Raw genomic sequence first — 27,508 nt, forward strand, 5'->3', positions numbered from 1 at the left:
CTAAGATAGGAAATTTGCAGGCTATGTTAAATGCATTGCATGACTGTCAAATACCCATAGTCTCCCATGCTGGAAGGTTGCCTTTAATAAAAACAGTAGACAGGTATTGGAACTTATCAAGACTCCATCCTTTGCATGTAAGATTTTAATTAGAAAAAGGGGGCTCTTCTGCAAATATGATATACACAAAAGCACTATCTGTAGACAGACCTTTGTCAGGACTTTTAGCTTGCCATATCAAAAAATGTTGGATTTTGACTCGCACTCATGCCCCTTGGCCTAGCTACTTTGTGCATGGCACAACCAGTTCAGCCGTATACAGATGCCCTGGACGGAAATTTTATCCTTTATATTTGAATGAATACTTTTGTTTTGGCCATTAGTAGACACTCAGTAAATTTCTCAGTTGATAGAGTGCCTGCAGCACATGTTTCTAATCATTATTTATTGTTAAATGGCTTTAAAAAGAAGTAAGTGTACATATATGACAATATACTTTTCCTTAAGAAGGAAAAGGATTTTGGCCAAAGGGAAAGGATGTTAGCCCAAACCAAGACCTAGAATAACTTAACGTATAGGAATCAAGTACTCACAGTAGACTACAGATTGAACATTCATCAGCCTTATAGGTGCTGCTGAGAAGCCTACAAACAGTTAAGGATCTTAAATGATCTTTTCACCACATTCAACATGCCTTATCCAGTTTCATGCCTTACATTTTTGGAAGATTATTGAACATTGGGTACGTTTGAAAAAATAGACAAAAGAGCAAGGGTATTTTCTTTTTGCAGAAAAGGACAAGAACAAAGTAATTGTAAAGAGACAATAACAACCAGTTTTCAGACTAGTGAAATAACATGGATTCAGCTTCACTAAAGATTAATTCAAATATTAGTAACAGTCATTGGCCATTAGAATTGGTAAAGACTTACTTAGGCTATGCTATCCTTTCTTAAATATTGGATGAATAAATGACCTAGGGAATTAAATATTTAAACAAATGTATCTCAGGGTTGGTGGTCCCTTAATTCCAGTTACCTAACATTTTTTCAGTTTCTTCTGGTTTACTGATGAATAATTAGCAGAGAATGGACTATTTAAATCAAGTTATATAAATTTAATGTACTCAATACATTAGGTTATATGGGGTTATCTGTAACTGATTAAGGTCCTAATTCTGCTAAATTAAAAGTCACCAGATAATGAAAAAGACAATGTCCCATTGCTAAGAAGCTGGTTCCTTAAATTGTGCTGTCACTATACTTTATTTTCTAAGATATTATTTGCTATTCAGCTTCTCTTCTAGTTAAGAGTATAATTCTTCTTTTACTAAAACTTTTTAAATACCTGATATTTATATACCCGTTATTATTGGGTACATGCTATGTTTTGATACAAAAATAGAATATGTAGTGATCAAGTCAGGGATTTAGGATATCTGCCACCTCAAATATTTATCATTTCTTTGTGTTGGGAACATTTCAAGTTCTCCCTTTTAGTTATTTTGAAATATACATTATTGTTAACTATCAGCACCCTATTGTGCTATCAAACATCAGACTGTATATCTTCTATTTGGCTGTGTGTTTGTGCCCATTAACCAACCTGTCTTCATCTCTTCTTTCAACTTCACACCATTCCCAGCCTCTAGTAACTATCATTATACTCTCCACTTCCATGAGATTGTGGTAACTCTTAAATATTGGGAACTGGAACTCATGACAGAGTGTTCTTGAATTTTCTTTGTATTCTTTGGAGTTTTTTGTTAATGGAAATACTTGTGGTTTTTCTTATCTATGAAGCACAGCTTTCAGATTTTTCTTAAATAGAAATATGTTTGATTACTGTGTTAAAGATTTCATGCTCTTCATATGCAGATAGTCCATTTACTATGCCTTGGAATAGCAGAAGCTTTGACATCTTGGGATTATTACTCACTTTTTAAAAAAACTAATGCATCATATAATCTCATAGTAGTTCATTAGCTGTTCAGTCACTTGTGGATTTTTAAAAATATATTTGTGTGATGGTCAACACTTCATCCACAAATTATTTAAAATATGTTATCAGGTAATACCAGTGTGTTAAATTATTTTTACTAATAGGACAATATGACAAATTGTAGAATAAACAATTAGCAACTGCTTGGCTGGAGGCAGGTCCTTCCTGTTGTTCTTGTATTAGTATGAAATGAAACTCATTTTCAGTACAGCTTGACTTACAAGAAGAAAGAGTATTGAACAGGGGTGAAGGATGTCCTTAGATCTATGTACAAATTATAGCCCCGCAACCTGGGCAGATCTCTTCATTTCATTCGGCTTTTCTTTGTCCTCTTGCAAAATGGACATGCAAATCCATAGTTACCGTGAGTAGTAAAGTGTATGTTAGGTGTTACATATATTAAATTTGAGGGTTTTGGGAATATTTTAGATGTTACCCTTCCAGGATGCCTTCCCTGATCTGCCTCATTGATAGGTATAGGTGCCTCTACTCTATCTGCTCTTTACACATGGGGCATATTTTTGTCATAACATCCATCATAATCATTTGCTTTCTTGTCTACCCCAGCTTCACCCTCTATACTGTGAGTTCCTGAAAATCACTGTATTTTCATCTCTGTATTTCTAGATCATCATATAGTGACTGGTACAAAATAGATGCTTAGATTTTACTGAAAAAAAAATGATTAACAACAAAAGAAGTTGGATAATCTCAATATTTTCTTAAGACAAATACAGTAGTTTCTCCAAGTGTATTTTTTATGGAATAAATTAGTTTTTCTTTATATCTCCAGTGAAAGTGAAAACATATTTTAAAATTTTACAGTACTTATATTACAGCCTAATGCTACAGTCTGGAAGTACAAGTATCTGTTATATTAGGCTTGGATAAGAAAACACTCAGGAAAGGAATTAGTGTTATGACCTCCAGAAGTATGGAATTAGAAGGTTAGAATGAGGGTGTGGAGGGCATTTGATTATGAATTTTTAAACCAGAGGTCGCTTTAGAAAAATCTACTTAAAATGCATCATGGTTTATTACAACAAACAAACAAACACCGAACATATGGATCTGCATTGTGATTAACCCAGAGTGGCAGGTCCCTCACAGGCAGCCTTGACTCATGCTGCAAGCCCACCTTCAGGCCATATTCAATACTTGGGTGAATCTTCTTTAGCTGAACAACGAAATATGATGGGAAGACACTGGTATTTTGTTAGAATATTTTATGGGGAGAAGGGCAAAGGGCTTTACCTACTATATAGGAAAAATTCACACGATTCTGTGTTATACACTTTGTCTCTTAAAAACCCTCTCAGGCTTCCGTCAGCACACCTCTTCTCTCTTCCCACCAAGCCTCTAACAACCTTCTGTTTATAGCAGCCATACAACTCTGGCTCTAAACTCACGCCGGCCACCCAGTATACCAACAACTGGCAACTAGCAGACACCACCCATTTAGAAAGCAGTTAAGGAGACTGCGTTGCCGTGGTTTTCAACTTTTATGTCTGTTTCTGAGTTAGAAAAATAATTTACACTGTGATCACGAACACATATATACTCAGGAATATAATTGAAATAAAATGTTTGTAAAATAATTTTTACAAGGGACTTATATTTTTCTCTCCTATTCTAACTCCTTCCTTCTCGTCTCTCCTCTTGTCCTAAAGTATTTAATTTTTTAAAAAAGATACTACTAGTCTGGACCCAGCAGTTTCCCTATATTAGCAGTTTGAAAACATTGTTTTACTATTGTTTGCATGTGGTTCTCAGACTCTCAGTCCACGTCTCAAGCATCTTATCAAGGTGCTTACACCACTACAAACAGGGATTTTGAGCATGGAGTGGGTAGGGAGGCTGCTTCTACTGTTAAAAAGTAGCATTTAAAAAATATTATTACCTAAGAAACTTGAGAACAGAGGAAATGAGGCTGCCTAATATCGATTATTTAGTGCTTCCTTTGAGATATGCCATTTTTAACCTCTTTGCCCAATTCCTCTTTCCTGGGTCCAGGCAGAAAAGGTCTTTAGCCTTGAAAAGCACTGTGCTTCTCACGTTCCCTAGGGCCACTGGCCTGCTAAGGTTTCTCTTCCTGAAAGGCAAAGCCTTTTTTATTATTAATGTTGCTTTAAATCCCAGCTATACAACCTCTAAAAAGTGGAAAAATGATAAAATATGTGTAAATTCATGTTTAATCTGTCACTTATTCATCACTGAAAACATTCCTCATCTCTTTGTCATATGCACAATTGTCTTCCCTCGAATTCTCAGGAATGTTTTTGCCTGATGCTTATGTAAGTTGTCACAAGCTGTTTCCATATTGGCCATGGGGGATATATTGTTTGTTTGTTTGTTTTTAAACGGAGCATTGCTCTGTTACCCAGGCTGGAGTGCCGTGGCGCGATCTACCCTCACTGCAACCCCCACTTCCTGGGTTCAAGCGATTCTGCTGCCTAGCATCCCCAGTAGCTGGGATTATAGACACGTGCCACCACGCCCATCTTGTTTTTGTATTTTAGTAGAGAATGGGTTTTACCATGTTGGCCAGGTTGGTCTCAAACTCCTGACCTCAAATGATCTGCCCACATTGGCCTCCCAAAGTGCTGGGATTACAGGCATGAGCCACCATGCCTGGCCAGAGATATATTGTTTAAATGCACCATCAGTCTCACTGCCACCACTCCCTTTACAGGTGGCAGCTGGTTGAGCTTACATTGTAATTTATCATCATTATTAACATATATATGTGTGGATATATGAAGGGCATTATGGGGATTTTACATGAATATGGAGCAGTGTGGTTCATACCTTTAAGGACATTAAAATAAAATTCAATCAGAAGCAGTCACCACATGCAATGCTTAATCATATAATATGGTGACCATTTGCTGATGGTTCGACACCGTATTTCCAAAGCATTAATGCTTTCAAATGACTCAACCAACTTCTGCGAAGTTATGCAAAAACTGCTAAATGCAGAGCCTTTTATGTTTTCCTATCTTTGCTACCAAATTCATTTAATAGAAATAACTCTTTGAGTAAGTGCACTTGCCTACGGTGGAAAACACTTTATTTGGTGGCAGTGTTGAAACAGCCAATATGAATTATAGGCATTTACTGAAATAGAATCAAGAAACCTATTCCCCCCTTCAAAATCAACAGAAAAATTGCTACTTACGCTAGGTATTCTTTGTCTTTGTAAAGACAAATGACAGTGCATTCTGTTTCATGGTAGTTGAAACATTTCTCAGCTGGGAAAGTTGTTTGGTTCTCTATTTTACCTGTGCAGATAAAAGGATCCTTTTGCATCTCAAAGGCTAGAGGTAATGTTTTTCACAAATAAATAACATACTAAAGTGAATGTTAATTTTTAAAAAATTAGCCTTTTGAAAGAGATAGCACTGAATTTCTGACAGTAAAAATTAATGTTTCTTTATCAAAATCTTAATTAAAGTCTGAAATGGTAGATGTTTGAAAATTCAGGTTATATAGAGAGAATATTTTCCATTCATGAAGTTATCATTATTACTTCATAAAAAACACAAATTTCAGCCTATGCAGACTTTTCTTCTTAGAATTTGAAATGCTTTGATTATTTTTGCATCTTGAATCAGTAATCTTAAAAATTTTATACTTAAAAATTTTCTGTTGGATAATTATTAAATATTTTGCTGTCACAATAAAATTTTACCATGTATAGATGTTGTCATGATTCCTTATTAGCGCTACTGAAAATATATATGTATAATTTCTCTTATTTAATAAAAGCACATTTATTGTTTGTTTATGAGTATGTGCAAAAATTAGGCAAACAATGGAATCCCGTTGATCTGCTCATATTAAAATACATTTAAATGGGAACATGTATGAGTACCTAACAGTGACTAGTCAGTACTGGGAGCTATCAGAGATTCGCTGAAGTTCAAACAAGTAGTAACCTTTCATATCTTAATTCTTCCCTAAATTGTTTGCATCCTAAGAAAATATCAAAAAAATAGCAAGTACACAGATTTAGTATTTCACCAGTGACTTCCAGAGAGCTAGAAACAGGATTTATGAAGAATCCACGTTATGATTTTCATTATTCAATAGCTAATGTTACATGGATAAATACATTATAACTGTTGTATTATTGCTTACTACTGACTGGATTTCTTCATTATACTCCTGGGCATCATGAACTGAAGAAACTATAGAAATGACAGCAATATCATCTGATTAACAATGGGCAGATCAGTCCTGGTACACAATGCTTTATACATGAGGCCAAAAATGACTTTGGATTAAGAATATTTTAGTAAAACTTCTGCATCTAAAAGGAGCAAGAAGAATGCACACACTTTAATCATCTTCAAAAGACCAGTTTAGCTAATATCAATATATATTTAGAGGTTGTTGTAATTTCTGTTTTTTCTGTAGCTGTTCAATTGTCCTGTGCAAAGCAAAAATAAACCAAGTATGTGGTCAAGAGTAGTGGGCATTCACATTCAGACAATTTGTGTATTCTTATAAATGTGTTTAATTACAACTGCTTCAAAAGAATCCCAGATTTTCAAAAGTTTATTTTAAGTTTGGAGACTAGACAAGGTCATACTGGTTTTACATCCTACGTGATATAAGTATATATACAAAGAAAAAAACAACATTGGAATATTACACAGCTTGAAGGTTTGCAAAGGTTATTTGTGTCTTAGTTATTTCTGTACTTAATGACACATCTGACGCATTGAGTATTATATTTCATAATTTGTTGACTAGCAAAGATACAATCATTAGTAACCCAAGTCTTCAAAATTCACATCAAACTTTATGAAGTCATTCAGAAAGAGAAAGTCAACCCTAAAATTAAAATTGGCAACTATGATAAATACTTTCAAAAGGATGTAGACAAAATGGACATGTTTAAAAGTTTAGTTTCATTAATTGTAAAACTAGCACGTTATAGTTACTCAATATAGTGAAGACTAGGTGATTCTTATGTGTATTCTACTTATAGTATTTTATTGGTTTTAGCGTGAATTTAAATAGAATAAATTTACTTCACTTTGATGTCACTGACATGAATGACACAAAAGCTACTTCATAATACTACTTTACAATAATTTTCAACATTTCCATATGTTGGAATCCCTTTGCTGTCATCAATTTTGGGTGTCATGGGACAATAGGTATCCCGTTGGACATGATGTACTGTGAAGAGCATATAAAGCAGAGAGAAAACGAAAAAGCAAGAGAAACTCATTTCAGTGTGTTTTCTAAAAGGAAACAAATATAATTTTAATCAACTTCTTTGGAAAATATTTTTAAAACAGGTAACAATAGAAAAAATTATAAAACATCATATGAAACTAGAAGTAATTTTGGAAAAGTAAATCATCATAAAGGATAAGTAATAATCTTAAAAATATACTCTTAAGAATGCATGTAATTTGCAAAGGAAAATGGCTAGATATTTGATGGGACAGTAAACCTGGAAAGAAATTGGCTAAAGAATAAATGTGTGTATATTTCTGAACCTAAGTAATTATCTGTCACATAACTTTAAAATTTAGCCAGTTACAAATATTTTAGAATCCTAACTTTAAAGTTATCTAAAAAAGGCAATATGGAGGAAATTGCAATTTTGTTTTTGAAAGATGTTGAAAACTGATTACCATTTCAGAGGCTTCAAATTCATAATTTCATAATAAGAACAAGAAATACAAAGCATATGGGCAAGGAATCAACATGTGACCAGACAGTCCCCTTAGACCAATTAATTTCGCTCTTATTAAAAATGCCAGTACGATTGACTTTCTCTTTAAATTCTTCACTATTATTGAAGACCACTCCATATATACATCATTAAGAAATGCTGTTAACACATGGACAGACAAGACAGTAACAGTCTAGTGGCTTTTGTTATGCAGCACAAATATTAAAGGAAAAAAATAGCAGTGTTGCGTAGGATCTTAACATTTCGTACACATACCATCCTTTCTTTTCCAAGACACTTAATTTAAAACTCCAATAATTCTGTCTAAGCCTTATAAAATAAATACTTGTAAAGCTTATAAATTAGATGTTGAAGACTTTTATGGAGGCAGTGTGAACTTTAATTTGAGAGACATGTCAATGAAACCTCCAGTATCAATAATAAATTGTTATGATAATTGCTTATTTTTTCAGGATCTTTGAAGCAAAATAAATAGAAATCAATTTTCATTTTGAAAATGGTTTACTACTTTGTCATTAGCAAACACTTTGTTTCTCACAAATAACTCCACCTGTGCTTTCCTGGGAAACTACCACCAGTTTCAAATCTCAATAAGATGTTAGTTTCACAGGAAATGTGGAGATGAACAAAGAAATGATGAGTATGCTTGGCCAAGGTATGCAGCACTATATTAATGTTTCTTTGCTAAATTTTTATAAAATAAACAAATAATGAGTCTGTTTTTAAAAGTAAACATAAGAATATGTAATTACCATCTAAATGAAGACTTAAATTTAAAGAAACATAATATATATATTTTTTGTTCCTTTGTGCAAACTGAGAGTATGGGATTCTTTATGAAGGAAGTATTTGGAAATTAAATAGTTATGGCTTCCTTCAAAAATAAAACTGCAGATTTAATTAATGGATATTAAATACAGATCAATCTACTGATACGCAGTCATGTTATATATATATGAGTAAACATGACACTTCTTTTAGGCAACTAATAGGAAATTCAGTTAGGAAAAAAGCATTGAATTATTCAGGTAATACACAATATAAAGAATATAGAATAGAACCAAAAGAAAAAGAAGTCACATAATGTCTTATTAGAAATAATGAAAGTAAAATGAGAATTATAATGTCAGTACTGCATGTTACATATTCTTCTTTAAAATTTTGTAATAAACATTGACAGTGTTTGGTAGGCACAGGGAAACAGGATAATGTAGAGTCATTACAGAAGAAAAAAACTTATTGCTAACATTGCAGTATTCCTTTTATCAGAATTAGGTGAGTATTGGTTGTAAAAGCTCTATCAACTGTTGCTCTTATTTGATAACTTTGAGAATTTTTTTACTCTTGCTATAAAAAGAAGGCTACTTTCTTTCCCTAATATATTTCTACCAATGTAAATAATTCAGGAAACAATGAGAAAAGTAATTCACACTTAATGTGATGTTACTTAAGCGATTTGACCAATAAAAAAATCAAATTAAATCATTGAAAAGGCAGGCTTAGACCCCCTTAAAAACACAGTTAGTTGCCTACCATAATTTGAGTACTTTTTCATGAAAAAAGAAAAAGAAAAACATTCAGTTTCCTACAGATTTTGCACAGTTCATTCCATGGAGATACTTTTAGGGAAATAGGGAAGAGGGTTGTGAAATGTAGCCTCTCCTCATTCCTCCTCTGTGCAGCCCAGCAGCTCTGACCGCAATGTGATCCTCCCATACCAGGACCAAGGAAGGATTCTTATGTGTCGTGCATAGATGGGAGGGTCGATGACGTTTTTTCTGTGAGTGTCATTGTCAAAATTGCCCTGGAAGACCTAACAAAGAAGAGCAGAAAATGTCAGTCATATAACCTTTTTTCTTTGAAATTATTTTTATGTTCCTGTTTGGAACATTTTCCCCAAACATGATATTTGATAACTATTCATTTTATTTTCTTCAAACTATATTGCAGCTTCTTTTTAATAATTATTATTTTAAACTAAATGGTCAATTAATGTTTAAAGAGTTAAACCTTGATTGTTTAATGCAGGAATTCATAGATCTGTCATTTTCCTCTGCTTGTTTCTCTCAATTAAAAAAATGCAACAGGTATTCATTTTTTGCTTATGTCACAGGCTGAACGTTAGTCAGGTAGTTTGCTGAAGATGCTCTCTTCCAAGGAGTGACTCAGAGATCCAAGCAGCTTGCAAAGTACAGCTGTCATTTGGAGCATGTGGCCTCCACATTCACAAGCGGCATGGGGAGGGGAGAGTTAGCAGACTATGCAGGGTGTTTAAGAGAACAAGTATGGAAGCAGCTTATATTACTTCTGTATTTATCTGTTTCACTCTACCTAATTATATGACTCCAGCCTAACAGCAAAGGAGGCTGGGCACTGGAAAGAAGCAGAAGGCTATCTGGTGAGCACTAACAGCCTCTATCACAGTGCCTTTTGCCCACTTCTTCTCACATACAGAATAAAATTAGCCCATCTCCAAATGAGACAACACAATCAATGCTGTTTTTGAACTGTGTTTTTTCTTCTTTTTTGGCTTCATCTATTAATTCCTGGATCCATACAATACTATTGGGATAAATGTGAGTTATAATATCCTGACACTTTGCATAGAATGTCTGTTCTTCTTTGGTAAAAATGCTTTTCTTTTTTGTTTTTTGGAGCTTTTCTATTGCCACATGCTCTTCCCTAAAAGACTTTCATAATAACTTGGACAAATGTCTGCTTCAGAAAACAAAACAAATTTAAAACACTGGGACCACGATAGGAATGGCATTAAATTATAAATTATGTTGGGGTGAACTAAGGTATTTATATGTTTTAGTCTTTATCTGAAGAATTTTATCCTTCTTTTTCTTATAGATTCTGAACATTTCTTATTAAAGTTATTTCTAACTATTTTATATCTACATTTTTTTTAAATTTAGATTTAGTTTAGATTTTTAAATTTAGTTTAACTTTTTAGAGTAAAAATCTCTTCAAGACTTTCTGTTTTTACTTTATGAATCATCTTATAATTAGAAGATAATTTTCTTTCTTGTTTGACATCAAATTTATTTTCTTATTTGGCATCAAAACATAACTATGTGGCCAAAGAGACACCTGAAAATAAAATCCCCAAAGTAGAAAACAAAAAGCAACCAAACTTCATCATCACATGACAGAATACTTAACCCACATCTTTCAGCATTCTGAAATTAAAGAAAATGTTTTAAAAGCCTTCTAGACTAGTCTTATCTGGTCACAAATGTTCTCCTGGAAAGAAAAAATCATATTCTCCTCAAAAGCATTAGGCAATATGGCACTGATTAACAGAGGCAATAGACAAGACCGAAAAGTCTCTCTGCTGGTTCTGCTGGCATATCTAAGTACAAGTTCATTTAGCAGGCATTTTATGCTTAGTAATGCCCTGTCTTGCAGGCAGGAATAACTCATTCTGGACTGAAATGTGCTACTACTATGTAACAATGTCTCCGTTAGCAAAAGCTCACAGGTACCTGGCATACCATAAACACTGGCCAAAAATCTTGAGAGGCTGTTGCTACTGCAACAGCAGAAAATAAGCTCTGGTTTACTGACATCTTATCTGACATATGAGGTTGGATTCAAATGTTTCAATGAGACTGTGGTATTACAATTTAATATGGAATCTAAAATCCAATTTTGTAGCCCTGCTAGTGAACTTAATGTATATCTTTGGGATAATAGAGTTTAAATTCATTAACTTTCATTGCAAGATGTATAACAGCCCAAAATATAGTTTTATACCACTTCTTGGGAAGGAAATACAGAAAGAAACAATTTTCTCTTAAGTGTCTGCTCTCCAGCACAGGTTTTGATAGGAATTATCAACCCAGAAAGTATTAGTTGAATTATTAATTATACTCATTTCTTTATAATGAAGAATACAGACAGAGAAACTATATCATCTCTGAAACTGAAAACAGCTATGAAATTTCTGATTTAGTATGTGAAAGTCATGGATATTTTCATGTTCACTTAAAAAAAAAGTGAAGTTTCATGAAATGGGATGATTTATAAAACAATAACGTTCATAGAAAAACAGCCGAAATCTATACTAGAGTCACCCAATTTACAGCCTCAAAGTACTGAAAATACATTTCTGTTTTCAGAAGCCTCTCAGTAATGACACAGTACAGAACACAAAGCACCCACTTGCTAATTCCAGGATGATATTTTGTACTTGTTGTGTAAACACGTGGCACATGTGCTGTTTTCTTATCTCCAGCACTAGGAAGCCCCTGCCTAAGAATGCTACCTAAATATTTCACCTTGCAAAGGAATGCAAACACAGTATTTTTAGTTAACTTCATAAAATCTCTAAGATTTCTAGAAAGTGCTTTCACAGGCACATTTTAGAGACATAAGCATCTGAACTAAAACTGAAGTCTGAAAAGACTGATGGAGAACATTAAATCTCTATATAGGAGTGAAAATATTTTACATGAGAAAGACACAGTTTGATTTGAATTTTTTAGAAAAACTATGCACAAGTTTCAGTTCAGGGAGGAGGCTAATTAGCTGATGACAAATTTGCTGATATATTCAAACATGATAATGCTTAGAGGTCTTTTTCTAACATATGCTTTTTCTAACATATGGGGTCTTGATTAAAAAAAACACTAAAGGTACTTTGCAGAAGCTTCCATAATTACAACCTAAGAGAAGATAAGAGAAAGAAAAATACAATTCCCTCAATGTAGCTATCTTGAATTTTTTTTCCAAGGTTAACTCTCTTGTGATGCTGGTTGAAAATACAAATCAGATTCTTGGGAGGATTCAAATCTCAGCATGGAGAGAATATCAGATAAAATAAAACAATAAAATCTTGCTTCTAGCAGAATTAATATATTTTTTGTAAGACGAGCTACTATTCTTTGTTAGGGACCACTATCTATTCAGGCCAGTATAGACATCATAAATAGGAGGCCTCCAGGGATCATGGAACAAAGCAACATTATTCTCCACGATGTAGTCAGAGAGGTGGGGCAAATTTCAGTTTCTTTTAGTAGTCATGGAATAGGACCCTAAATATCACAGAATCCCTTGGGGATTTCTTGCACATATGATTTCTTTAGAAAATCGTCTAGTTTGTAAAAATGTGCTTCTTTTCAGTTATCCTAAACTGATGAAAAGTTTTAAAGAGATTCCCATTCTTCTAACTTTTTGGAATTTTTGTTCACATCATTCAAATAGCAAGTGGTTCTAAGCACTTTTAGATAGATTCCCTATGGCTAAACATCAGTATTTTACATCAGTATTAAACATCAGCATTTTAGTAAGATTTCAAGTGACTATCACTTCATCCCTCTGGGCTTTTGATGCCCCCTTATAGATTTCATTATTTTTCTTCTGCTATTTGGAGACTATAGTTGAACTGCATCTGGGATTTCAGATATTGTGGAAATACAAAGGTTGAATGAGACTTTCTAAAGCTTTTTCTATTGATTGTATTTTCTTTGTTTATGGTATCAAGCATACCATTGACCTTACTGACTGTATCTGTACACTGACCTGCTGTTCTTAAGGGATACAAGACAAAGATAAAGATCCATTTTCCTGGGGCAGCATGTATGTGTGTGTGTGTGCAGAGGTGCTGGACTGAAAGAAAGCTCAGAATTCTTTATTTAACACACATAATTTCAATCCTTTGTGCTTTCATCCAGAGAGCTTATGGAGAAGTGAAATAAGACAGTCTTTGGTAGCTCTGATGCTCAGAAACCCTGTTTCTATCTAATTCTACCCATATAATGAAAGAATCTGAGATTTGGAAGAGAACTCAGAGATCTGCTATCAATAACTCTTCCCTCTAATATTTCTGACATGGAACTTTCAGCCTATCCATGGCATGCCTCAATACAACAGGACGAGTATGTATTTAGACAGTTTGAAAGTCTTTTTATAAGGCTAAAATGTATATATCTCACTTCAGTCTACTGAATCTAATGCTTAATTCTCAATGAAAATAGAACAAACTTAGCTTATCAAGAGAACTTTTGACATACTTAACAATAATTGACACAAACCTCTCAAAAACTCAGCTTCAGTGCTCTAGGCTAAACATTCATGGTTCCTTAAAAAGTTCTTCATGTTGCATGATTTTCAGACCTGTAATCTTGATTGCATTCCATTGGGTAACATTTGCTTGAACTATGGCTCAATGAAAGTGTGGTATTTATTGCGACACAGAATATAGACATACTGTGAATAACTCAAAAGATAGAGTGCACCTTTGTTGTAGATATAGTATTTCTATCAATGCAGTGTAAAATGTAGAATAATTATATTGCATTTCGGGTTATAGTTGATTGATTTATGGTCAAGTAGATTTTGGATATTTTAATAATTTCTCCTCAGTGAGGGTTTTCCAATTTTTTTACTTGTATCTATTTTATAAAGCAACCATTTATATATTATATAAGTATATAATTCTGATTTTTGTGGGTGACATAAGGGACAGATGCTTATTAATTTATAGTTCAGGATCATAAAATTTATTTTTATATACTTAGTGTCAACATTACTTGAATTTTTTTGACTGTCAAAAATTTCAGAGTTACAACTTGAATCAACGCTTTAAGTGATGTAAAGTCTTATGAACATTTTCACGGAATTAGTATTCATGAATCATGTCAAACATAACATTTTTCCATTTGAATAGTTTGGGAAAGAGCCTTCATTGTTTCTAATTCTACAGCTAGATTGCCAGTAATATTTTAGGCTAATCTAAAATTTATGTTCTACTTTGCCCTAAATGCAAGCATTTCAAAAATCAATTTTTTAAATTAAAAAGTAAAAAATATTAAAATATGTAGAAAATTATTTTTAAACATTTCAGTTAGTGGTATAAATCTATATCATATTAAACAAATCTTATTAGAAGCTTTGCATTTATGAAACTTCTATGAGTGATTGGCTATAAAAAGTCTGAAACCGAAGTTTAATTCTTTTAGCCAAAATAGACTGCAGCTATCATTCAGTGAATTCAATTTTCTAGGAAAATTTACCAGCATCCTGAAACCATTTCATGATTGAATGGCCAGTATATTATTCTTGATGTTTTTCTCTGCAATCAATTCCACTAAACCAATGAAACTCTGTAACAAAATTAGCCTCAATATGAGTACATTCTTCTAGATGTAATAAGGAAACAAGAAATTCATTTCCAGGTAAATTTCAATATTCTAGAAAATGTTTCTTTGGAAAATAGTGATATTGAGAATTATATTCTAAGAGAGTCACCCAAAAAGTAGGGGTTTCTGTTGGAACCAATAGACTGTGTTAACACGTGTCTCCATTGATCATCAGCCTGCAGAATGAACTGGGGGGTCGGTTTTCACTATAGGGCATCCCAACAACACTACAGCACAAATTGTCATCAACAGAAAGGAATAAAGAGCTGCCACAGTGTCTTCCATCCCATAGCATCCTGAGTAGAACCATTACCCTCCAAATCTGCAAATGAAATAAGGTCATAGCTAACCGAAACAATCTATCAGGAGGTGAAAGTCAAATGGAAAAAAAATTCAACCAAAATGTATACATAGGACCTTAAAGTAGAGCCAAAGACAAGGATAAAGTTACATGTCCCAATTTGTGAAAATATAATGTGTGTAATCTATAGATAAGAGATCGAATGTGAAGAGGACTTGTTTTCATATCAACCACTAACTATAACATATTAGATAATACTTTATTTTTCTGTATCCAAAAGGAGTTGATCATCTTGTCTTCTTTGCAAGAAACACATATCTAGACATATCTTAATCTTGAGTTTGCTTGTGTGTACTATCTTGAAGTAAATTGCTGACCATCAAATCTTTGCTCTGTTGAACAGTTCTTCTGCAGAGTTTAGGATGTGTCAAATCCAGTGTAGGCATAGCGTTTACAGACACATGTCATTCCAGTGATCAGTGTACAGGCTACAAAACCGTGTGTAACAGGAGTGTGTATTAGATGTTAACTTTACCCAAGGAGGAGTCTGTTCTTTGCCCTCAGCTCCTTGAAGGTAATTTCTAAGCCCTTGGAATGGCCTGTCTGAGGAGAGTGTTTTTGTTTCCCAGGGGGCCTTGGGCCACACCAGATAGCCCATGCTAACATTGTGGTTACAGTGGGGTCTTCAGGTCAGCTTGACCACTGAAAGGGTGGAAACTAAGGTTAGCCACACAGATGGTCAACCATGTCTAAATGTCGGAGCTTCCATAAAAACTCTGAATACCAAGGCTAATGTGAGCTTCCTAGTTCGCAATACTCTGGGCTTACTGTCACATAACATGGCTGAGAGAACTTAGTACTCTCCAGAAGTCTCCAAGACAACTGAAAGCTTATGCCTGGACCCTCCTGGACTCTGCCCCATATGCCTCTTCCCTTTGATGATCTGTATCCATATCCTTTCATCGTGATAAACTATAACTGTGAGTATGATAATTTTAATTGTGTTTGTGAGTTTTTCTATTGAATTATCAAACCAGAGAATGATCTTGGGGAACTGAGAATGTGCAATTGATGTCAAAAGTCAGGGTGGGTTTGGGGAATCCTGAACTTCGTAATGAGTAATTGGTGTTGAAAGGCTACAGGTTTCATCTAAGTTTTGTTGTCTGAAACACTGACAGTTGGAAAAGGAACCTCAATTGTCTGAAAGGGTTGTATCTACAACTTCCCCAACATCATGCGCCAGCTTGTGACAGACATTCAGGCTTTAAAGTTAATTGTGAACTTACTTTCTATTCTGATTCTTTGACTAAATCCTGAAAGGACAGTCCATTGAAATTTAATTATTTTGACTCATGAGTATCCTTTCTAAACCTTCTACTGTTAGGTTCTACTCCCTCTATTTTACTTGCTCTTCTTATTTTCAATTTCTGGATGATATTTATTCTCATGGGCATAAACCTAATAAGTATATCAAACAACTGGTGTTACTCGTCCTCTTGCATATTTCAGTAACAAAAAATTCAACTTCTTTGTTCTCCTGTATTTCTTTAATATCATTTCCATAAAAGCGTATAGGTCCTTTGAGAAATACTACTTTGTCTATCTACTTGGGATTCTTTTGAAATCCCTTAAGAAACTGCAGTCAGATTTTCTGAAAGGTATTGTGCATGGTCAGAGATATAATAATTCTGCACCATAATTCATATTGGATATTAATTTTTATCAATATCCCTTTTAAAATGATGTTTTGTTCCATAAACCCTTTGAAAAATCTAGACCCTGTTTGCTTCAGAGATTTCTTTGTTTCTCAAGATTTCTCCGTGAAATTACTTGAGGCTTTCAAATTGCCTATTTAACTTCAAAAATCTAATTATAGAACATTTTTGTTTGATGGGAGAAGTGAAAAACAAAACATGGGGACAGGTTCCATAGTCTTTCTTTCACCAGGGCATGATTCATTTTAAACCATTAAAATGAATACATGGGTTCTCTAAAAAAATCATGTCTATTCCCATTGTTGCTCTCAAGAAATTTCTTGCGGCTCTAAAGTTTGCTTTCTATTGTAATTATGTAAAAAAGTAGATTTTTGGCTTCAAGAAATACTACATTTCACTGAACTAATCTGGCTTTGCTTCATGTTCCTAGTGTATATAAATCTCTAATTATATCCCAAGAAATTCTTTACTACACCACAAATTTGATGTTCACTTACAATTCCTGTAGCATGATTTGCACTCTACTGCTCCTTCTGTTAGATTTTTTTTTTCTGAAAATGCACCAATGAAAGATCCCAATAATAATTGGCCAAAAGATAGGCAAATGTGTTTTTTTCCCTATCCTGGCAATAAAAGTCCACATTTCTGGCCCTTCATTGCTTCTTAAATTGCCAGATTCTCTTTGGTTTCCATGTAGTTGACCTGAAAGCTGGTTGAGGAACATAATTCTTCATTGGGAAAGACAGCTGTGTGATAGCTTTCTAAAATTCATTCTTTCTTAGATCCTCTGGAATTTGAGAGTATGGGAAAAGAGGAGAAAATAGCACATTTTAATAGTATTTTTTAGAACATTTAACTTCTGACTTTGCATAGAAGAGTTCAACTGTTCCTAAAAAGATGTGGGATTAGGGTCCTATTCTCCCCAGTAATATCAACTTGTCTATTACTGGCAAGCTGGCGTAGGTAATACTTGTGATTCCCTAGTGCACTGTGACAGTGACAAGTTGAGCTAAGACTTGCCAACATCCTACTCAGCCAGATGAGAGACAAAAGGGACTGGGGGCAGAGTGGCCATCTTCATTCATTGTATGGACTGTTTTCTTACATAACCTTGGCTTTAAGAAGCAGAGAGCTGGTAGCTCTTTAGAAAGAGCCCAAAGAGGCTCACTAAGTTCATGTTACCTTTTGTTATTAGGTCTTGACCTTGAGAAAAAGACGTAGTGAAAAATCAAAGCAAAAGAGTCCATCCTCCTTGACTGTTACCTTCCTTTCCCCAAGCTTACTGGCATTTAGAATGCAGAACCTAAAAGCCAGTAGGTAGGATACACCACCATATTTAACTTCTTTTATGATGAAAGTCTCCTTAAATAATAAGAGTATCTTAGGAAATATATCACATAGGATGATTGCCTATAAAGATTTATGAAACATAAAATATGCCATTCTAAACTGTGGCTATATATTTAAACTATCTGCCTTCCACTACTCAGATTTTGACTGCCATAAGAAATATTCCTACAGAAAAAGTAGAATTGAGAAATCATCTGCTTTTCAAAGACATCTCCAGGAGATGTTACCAGGAATAGTCGGAAAGTAAAGGCATCTACTTTTTTCTTTTTAGTCGAACATAAGAAATGTAGAAATGCCTTTCCTCTTTTCTATAAAAGTACAGAGCAACTCGCCTCTCTATTGAGTTCAAAGCTCATCTCTCAAACTCTCATCCTAAATCACACTAGGTATTTTCCATCTCATCAGAACAATTTGAGACTTTACCCCTGACTCTACTCTTCATGGTAGGTATATAAATGATGTGGCAGTAGAGAAATTGGTGTGTTTTGGTAATTCTTGCCATATTAGGAGACTTTTCCTCACTTCGAGTCTCATTGAAGAGTTTCACCCTTTCACCCTATCCTTGTCAGAAATGACTTAATATTGAGCTCTATGTATGAACACAGAAGTGATTTAAGCACTCAGTCATGTGATTTCTAAGCCAGACTGGTGATGAGGAGAAAAGAGTATTAGGGAGTGAGAGAAGACAATCCTGGAGATGGATGCAGAGGTAGCAAAGTGGAATTGTACAGCTGAAGCAGGGTGCCTAGGTGTGAGTGTAAGTGTGTATTGCCTAGGCACAGAAAGTAATCATTCTCCTTTATCCTCTCTCCTGAGTATCCTTAGTAGACCATCATCCAGCTGCAAGACATAGAAGATCTTAACTGGAAACAAGATTGCAAGATGAAATATTTGGAATATACTTACACTAAAGAATGTATCATTTATCTAAATTGAAATTTAACTAGGTGTCGGTATTTTTATTTGCCAAATCTGGCAACACTATATGAAGAACATGAGGAACGCCAGATCTAAGCTGAGCAGTCACTAACTCTTCTTTGAGATAAGCTAAATTTTGGGTCTTTTCTTAAGGAGTTGAGGGTATATTATTATTAAAATACACTTGATCTCAGAAGGGAATATTAAACTTTGCTATTACTTATGGCTATTGAAGTATTACCAAAAGGAAGAAAAGAAATAAAAGTGTAATTTTGTTATATAAAAGTTATATTATTTTCACTCATATATGAGGAATGTCTTCCTTTAATTATTATTAAGTATCAGACATTTCATTTATCTGTTCAAAATTGATTTTGTTTCTAATTTTATTGGAAATAAGGAAATTAGTTCTTATGTTGTTTTCTGAGTTTGGTCCTCTGCTCACAGCTTCAGAAAAACTGAGAGGAATGCCTCTTCACACAGGTATAATCACTGAATCCGTCTTTTGTTAAAGTTATTTTTTAATCAGTTTTGTGTCTCAAATTACGCCAGAAACTTTTTGATGATGACAAATGGGTTCCCTCTTTAATAAGTGTCCCCAGAGGGCTTATTACAGGTGTATTTGTCCCAAGAGTGCTCTATACATATTAACACAGTTTCTCTTTGAGATTCAACCAAAGGAACTTTTTATATAAAAATCACTGCCAAATGATTAACTTTATAAGGTGTGGCAGATTCAGAAATCTTTTTATAGTTTCCCATAAACATGGACATATGACAGGTATCATTTATTCTTTTTCAGATTTAAACTGTGAAAAAGTAGAAAAATACTGCCACATTAATTAAGTCATTGTGAAAGTGTTAAAGGGGAGACTTAATTGCTAAACATATTGCAGCTGATGGTGTGATGGTGGATAGTAAAAATGGCATATGTATCATGCAAAACTAATGTCCTTGAGCATTTTTTAGCATATAATAAACAATCAAAATATTAGTTGTTTGGTGATTATTTAGAAATAAAATGGGTTCAAATTTTTGCTGTAGTCTAATTGATGTAGTTTGGATATTTGTCCCCTCCAAATCTCATGTCAAAATGCGATCCTCAATGTTGGAGGTGTAGCCTAGATGGAGGTGTCTGGGTCATGGGGGCAGATCCCTTACATATGGCTTGGTGCCCTCCCTATTGTATTGAATGAGTTCTTGTTCTATTAGTTCACAGGAGAGTTGGTTGTTAAAAAATAATGTGGCATCTTCTCCTCTCTCTCTTGCTCCCTCTTCGACTTCCGCCATGAGTAATAAAAGCTTCCAGATGCCTCACCAGAAACCATGCAGATTCTGTTGCCATTCTTGCACAGCCTGCAGAACCATGAGCCAAATAAACCTCCTTTCTTTGCAAATGACCCAGTCTTAGGCATTCCTTAATAGTAATACAAAACAGATTAACACCACTAGTCAATGGTTAATGCATACTTCAACGATCAAAATAATGACGTAGTTTCTGTAATACTTAGATTGATCAAGTACTTGTTTTCCTAGTAGGAAAGAAAATGATCAGATTCACCTAAAATAACATCATAGTTTCTTCTATTAAAAATACTAATTTTCGCTCAAGCCTGTAATCCCAGCACTTTGGGAGGCCGAGACGGGCGGATCACAAGGTCAGGAGATCGAGACCATCCTGGCTAACACGGTGAAACCCCGTCTCTACTAAAAAATACAAAAAACTAGCCGGGCGAGGTGGCGGGCGCCTGTAGTCCCAGCTACTCGGGAGGCTGAGGCAGGAGAATGGCGTGAACCCAGGAGGCGGAGCTTGCAGTGAGCTGAGATCCGGCCACTGCACTCCAGCCTGGGTGACAGAGCGAGACCCCGTCTCAAAAAAAAAAAAAAAAAAAAAAAATACTAATTTTCTCTCAGGTAACATCTCCTGCTTTCATCAGGCTCATCACTACCTCTTAATGAATGACAACTTCACTGAATTTTAAACGATTTATTAAAGTTTGATAGCCTTGATCATTCTACTGGGGAGCTAATCACTAATCAATACTTTTAATATGTTAGCATTTTTAATTAATGCATAGAGTCACAGTTGGGCTAACACTTGATGATTTTTCACAGTAGTAGTATAAGAATGACCTAAATTAAAGCATGAGTAATTTTTTTCATTATGAAATATTGTCATTATGCAATTAGGTCTATTAATAAATAAGTCACACATAAACATGAGACATTCAGAATTTTAAGTGTACACAATTTTAGAGATTTCTGATGAGTGATGGAAAATTGAGAAGATAACAATAAGAAGATTTTAACTTTTTTGGCATTTGAGCACTGGGAAAGGTAAGGTAATAAATCATGAACAACATTTTTATTATTTTTCATTTATGAATATTTTACTTTGATAGTACTGCTATGTAACATATTCCTTGTGCTTTTCACACTTTTTTTTTTTCATTTTTGTGGGAACATGTGCTAACTAGAAAAACTATATTGTTTCAAATTTTAAGGGAGTTTATCAAACTCCCTGAAAATGTAACTCTGAGTTTTGGAGACAAAAGATAATTAGCAAGAAAAACAGTAAACATATATTTTCTCATTATTATCGTATTATCCTGACTTGTTTTCTTCTTTCTCCATAAATTTATTGAGAATGATGTTTCATAGCATCTGTACTAGGTGGTTATCTATCATTAAATAACCATCATAGCAGTAGGGATATTCTTCCTACTCCTTGCCCCCAACCCACCCTAATATTGGTGAATTTTATGAATTTTCTGCCTGATGTATATTTATTTCTACCACCTAATTGTTGTTAAACAGAATTCTGTTTTTGCTCTTTTATTTTTTAATGATGAAGGTTAAAACACCCAAATGCCATCAAGAAAAGTAAATGCTTCACTGACCAAAATTAACTGCATATTTTACATCGACAGTATTTAATATTAGAAAATGTGAAATAATATACAAAGGATTTTCTTTGAAATCTCACAATTAATCCTTAAAGAAGGACAACTGGCTTTCCATTGATATTTCCAAATAAACTGAATGACTTCTTAAAATCACTGAGTTCCTTCAGACAGAATGGTTTCTGGTTGTTCCTGCGCTAATGAGTCACTCTGGTTTGTCTTTTATTTTCAGCATGTAGCTAGTTGTTCCATTCTATAGTTGCACTTACATTGGGCGCTAGCCCTCTCTCTGATCATCTCTATCCCATAAGCCCCATCTCCTGTTCTCTCCTTCCTTTCCTGCTCTTAAATCCTTCTTTACCCTAGATCTGAGAACAAATATCTTTGGGCAGGTAGGACACTTGGAGCTTATGTTAAACATGGAAATGGAAGCATAATACTTTTTGTAGGAGACCCAGGGCTATTTGCTCGTGGACTTGTATCCATTTTTCTGTCTTGTTTTTGACCCCAGGCCTCCACTTCACAACTGATTCTGATAAGTGGGTCCCTATTATGTTCTCTATGTACCTTAACAACTGCTATCACACTACTCATTGATGACAATATGCTGCTTTCTGAATTCAGTTTATTTAACTAGATTGTCCTTTCCCAACGCAGCAGGCAGACCTAGGTCTGCAAACTGCATTCACTTTGCTAAATCAATTATTCTGTACTCAGATATTTCCTGATATATTTCATTCTTGGTCAGAGGCCTTAGCAAAATTGACAAGCATCCCATTCTATTTTGGGCATACCAGCATATATCCTAGTCAGGTATCACAATATTAAATTACAAGGAGAAAAGCAGAGAAACTTCTGAATAGCAGTTGATACCAAGTGGTGTTTATTTAAATAATATCCATGATGTGCTTATTACACATTGCATGCCTGTATCAAAACTTCTCATGTACCCAATAAATATACATACCTACGTACACACACAAATTAAAAATATGCAAATTAAAATAAATAAATAATGTCCTTATTTTTAGACAATTCTGAAATAACATGATTGTCTTCTTAACTTTAGTTTCAATTAAGTCACTCAGCCACCAAATATTTAAGTAAGTCAAATAAAGTGACCACATGAATTTCTATCATGTAGGGGCACACTTCACTTGCTATTACTGAATCCCAGTGTTTTGTAAAAAGCCATGTATATTTTGGAAATTGCTTTTTGAAAAGCAGCCTCCTTTCTTTCCTTCCCTGCCTTATTTGAAAAGAGTAATAGGACTCTGAATGGATGAAACTAATGGTCTCCAAGTAATATGGAGAGAAACTGTCCTTGATCCTGCTGCTCAGAAACATGCAGCTGTTCCCTCTTGAAAGATAATTCACTCCCTTTGCTTTCCCCTCCCCCGCTATCATCTTCCTCTGTGATTGCCACTGCCGATTCCATTTTATTTACCTCCTAAGGGATTCTTCAGGTTCTGAGTTTCACACCCAGATCAAATTTCAAAAGAACGGCATGACTATTATTGACTACTCATCTGACCTCTGCCTTACCCATGAGCTGGACTTTCAAGGTATTAAACATTCAAATTTAATTTCAGCTCTCCAAAACTACTCACTTCAGCAGAAATGACAGGATGCTCTGTGACATCTGTAATTACTGTTGAATTTGAATATATCCTTCAATACAGACCACGGCTGACAGCTTTATTAATGAGGACTGATGATGTTGCTGCTTCTATTTTTCACACCCATGTTGAGAAAGGGAAGGAGGTTGAAAAGGACCAGGGACTCTTTTCTTCTATTGGAGAGTGATGGACTTGTATGAAACTGACATAATCTATGTGCTACTTCTTCCCTAGAGTTGTTTTATCAAATACTATACCTAGTAGGTTATATTTTTGACTTTCCAAAATAAACAGATTAAATCAAAGTTTTTCCACCTTTACTAAGCTTCTCATTAGACTGGGAGATTGTGTCATATTCAGATTTTTTTCTCACATGGAGTCTGCCGACTGAATACAAAATTGAATGAATATAAATTTCACCTCCTTCTAGATGATTCCCCCATCTAATCTGCATCCTAAACTACTTAAATATATTATTTCAATTTAAAATTTGTTTAAAGTTAGTATTTACTTTGTGATTTTCATAAGGGAATTGGCAAACTTATTAAAATTTAATCTTATTTTTAGAAACATTGATTCATATTGACTTCCTCTGACCAATTAGAGGCCAAAGTCCTAAGGAATAATAATAAATTCCATTCTCACTAGAAAAATAGAAAACTACACTTAGTTTCAAAAATTTAATTTTGTTTTTGGCATCAATTAGTCATTTATTTAAATTAGCTGGGGCCTCTGTAAACATTTAGATTTCCAGCTCATCTCCAGAGAGTCTGAAGCAGGGCCCAGAAATATGTATTTTTAAACAAGCTCTCCCCATGAGTGCTATAATCAGACAATTATGGTAACTACTGAATTAGAGAGTTCACCAATATATTGCAGTTTATTTCTTGATGAATATATGTGTGATTCATCTTTAAGGACCAAGAAAGTCTTATTGGAAACAGGGGATTTTATTTTTTATTTTGGAAAATCCAGGTAAAGTTTCAACTTTCCAACTTATGCTTTTACAAAACCCTGGATAATTTTAGGGAGGAAGATGAAATACAGTATTACCAGCTTCTTTATTCCTGAAAAAAGAAAGCTCCTATGGTGTGAATTCAGACTTATTTAAACACTATGATGTTATGACTAATATACTGGATGAGAAAACCCATTTTTATTTCTAATTTTTCCATATAAGTACTCTTCCTGAAATTTATTATTGCTTTACTTTGGCTTATAACGTGAAAAATTAAATACTGAAAGTGTTTGTCAAGTTTTGCAGTTTTCCTGCTAAATGTGGTAAAAAACAGCTCCAAGTGTATAAAACAAATGTCACTTTCATAAGGGCAAAGGAACATTTGACTTTCAAATAAAAATGTACCTGAATTAATGCTGTAGAGAAATATAAAAGTTAGTTAAATGTTAGAAAATGCTGTAGACTAGTAAGGGGAAAATACAAATGTATGCACTGTAATGAGAATGTCATCATAGGCTCAATTACAAGAGATTTAATGTGGAATTTAGCTAAAAACCAATACTAAAGTAAACGGCAATTCTTGTGAATGCTATGGGAGGGTATTCAAAAACTGACATCTCAATAAGGAGAACAGAGTATTATTTTTCTTCTATTGACTTTTGGCGTGTGTGTGTGTGTGTACACACACATGTTTATTACATATATGTAAATACTCCTGTGTGTGTGTGTGTGTGTGTGTGTGTGTGTGTATGGCATTGCTTTTCTGAGGCTTAGTCATTCTGATTAATAAAAACAAAAAGGCCATTGATACATTTTTTGAGTTTTATACCACTTACTGTAAACCTAGAAAATTGCATTTATTTTCAGATTACTTTTCTGAAGTAATCTTGTGTCTGGATCTACGTTAGACTTCCACACCCACACTCCCAAAATCTATTAAAGTAAGCAGTCAATAAAAACAAATGGCACAAAAGAAGACTTAGAAGCTTTTGTTTATACATATTTCTGTTTGAAAAGTACATCTATAAAACATCTCACAGACACATGTTTTGCCCTGAAATATTCAATTCATCTATTATATTTGTCTGGATGAAAGCTTGTGGTTGAATTGGCACTTGTAAATATTGAAAACTTTTTTTTCCTCTTATGGAAAGTAACCATGGAAAACAAGACAAAAATAATGTTAAGAATCAATAGGAGATGGCTTACTTAGCCCCAGAAAAAATTAATTGCTAAGTAGTATTGAGCCCTTTTAAACAGAAGAGCGCATCTATAAAGGATATATGAAATGATACGCAAAATAGCTAGTAGAACCAGTAATAACAGTAAAGTAAAAGAGTTATTTTGATACTTATCAAAAACATATTTTATTGATATATATGTATATTTACATATAAAATGATGACATTTTCAAGTATTTAAATAACTTAGGCAATACTTTTTCTCATTTGTTTTATAAAATTCTTTTCTACATAAAAATGGAGAGATCTAACGCTCTGTAATTGCTTCTTCCCCATAAAAGATTTCCTTATAATAACACTAATTACTGAATTTTTATCTACAGTTTACTGGTGTCAGTTGTCTTCTTCAATAGTAAATAGTAAACTTAGGCTTTTATCTTAGGCTTTTCTTCATTATGCCTAATTAGTTACAACATTAAAAACAAACTGATCAGATTTCTTTTTAAAACTACGAGTTAAATTGGCTGAGTTTAGCCAATTGTCATATATTTATAACATAAAAATGTTTTCATTAAAAATTTTTACATTATACTAATAATAGCATGCTTTATGGTCTCACAGGGGAATTCCAGCTCACATTATTTTTAGTAAATAGTATGCATCAATCTACTTTCACAATTTTCCAACTTGCCTAGTAGAGTCTACTTTTTCTTAACAATAACATTTATTTTGGTTAGATGTTTGAGGTGATGGATATCCCAATAACTCTGATGTGACCATTACACACTGTATATGTGTATTAAAATATCATATGTAGCCCCCCAAATATGTACAAGAATGATACATCAATTTAAAAAAGAATTATTTTGGTCATGTCCAAATCGTATGTTGTAATAATTATAGTTCCTAAATATGTGGATTGATAGCTATAATCTATTTTGCTTGTGTTTATGGAGGTAAGTTTCTGGGCTTTAACATTCATTTGAAGGTGGATTTCAAAAGTTTAAAATATGTATCACAAATCCCGAAGCAATCACAAAAACAGCAAAATGTTATGGCTGATAATTCAACAAACATGATTAAAATTGAATCACTGAAAATTTGATTAATCTAAAAGAGTGCAAAAATAGGAATAACAAACAAAAATAGATGTGACAAATAGGAACTAAATAGTAAGATGATAAATTTAAATCCAATTACATTAATACTCCCATCAAATATAAATTTTATAAATGTTCCACTTGAAAAGCAGAGACAGTCGGACTGGCCAAAAGAAGATCAAATTATATGCTGCATAGAAGGAATACTTTTCAAATATAGAGTACAAATAGGTTAACAGTAAAAGAATGAAAAAAATGCTAAAAAACTATATGCTAAGGTAGCATTTGTAAAAAGAAAGCTGGAGTTAATATCTATTAATATCACACAAAGTAGATTTCAGAACAAAAAATACCAGGGGTACAGAAGTTCATTTTCTAATGAAAAAGGGTTGAGTTGATCAAAAGGACATTAAGAATCTGTTTATGTATATATTAATAGAGCTTCAAAATACATCAAGTAAACACTGATGTAATGGCAAGAAGAAAGAGACAAATCCATGACAGTTGAAAATTTCCACGTTCCTTTCTCAGTAACTGATAGCACAAGTATACAGAAAATCAGCAAAGAGATAGAAAACCTGAGTAACACTATCACACA

At 33.8% G+C, this 27,508-nt stretch overlaps 1 protein-coding gene across 2 annotated transcripts in view; it reads right to left on the minus strand.

Moving 5' to 3' along the window:
* Window positions 1-6,543: 6,543 nt before the first annotated feature.
* The window catches only part of EDIL3 (EGF like repeats and discoidin domains 3), a 463,034-nt gene continuing 442,069 nt past the window's right edge, over window positions 6,544-27,508 (minus strand). For both annotated transcript variants that reach the window (XM_025387922.1, XM_025387921.1), the window contains one exon: window positions 6,544-9,530. In XM_025387922.1, the coding sequence (XP_025243707.1) occupies window positions 9,381-9,530 (150 nt within the window). In that variant the 3' untranslated portion in view covers window positions 6,544-9,380. The remainder of the gene's footprint in view (window positions 9,531-27,508) is intronic.

Source organism: Theropithecus gelada, chromosome 6, assembly GCF_003255815.1.
Source record: "Theropithecus gelada isolate Dixy chromosome 6, Tgel_1.0, whole genome shotgun sequence".
Taxonomy (NCBI): domain Eukaryota; kingdom Metazoa; phylum Chordata; class Mammalia; order Primates; family Cercopithecidae; genus Theropithecus; species Theropithecus gelada.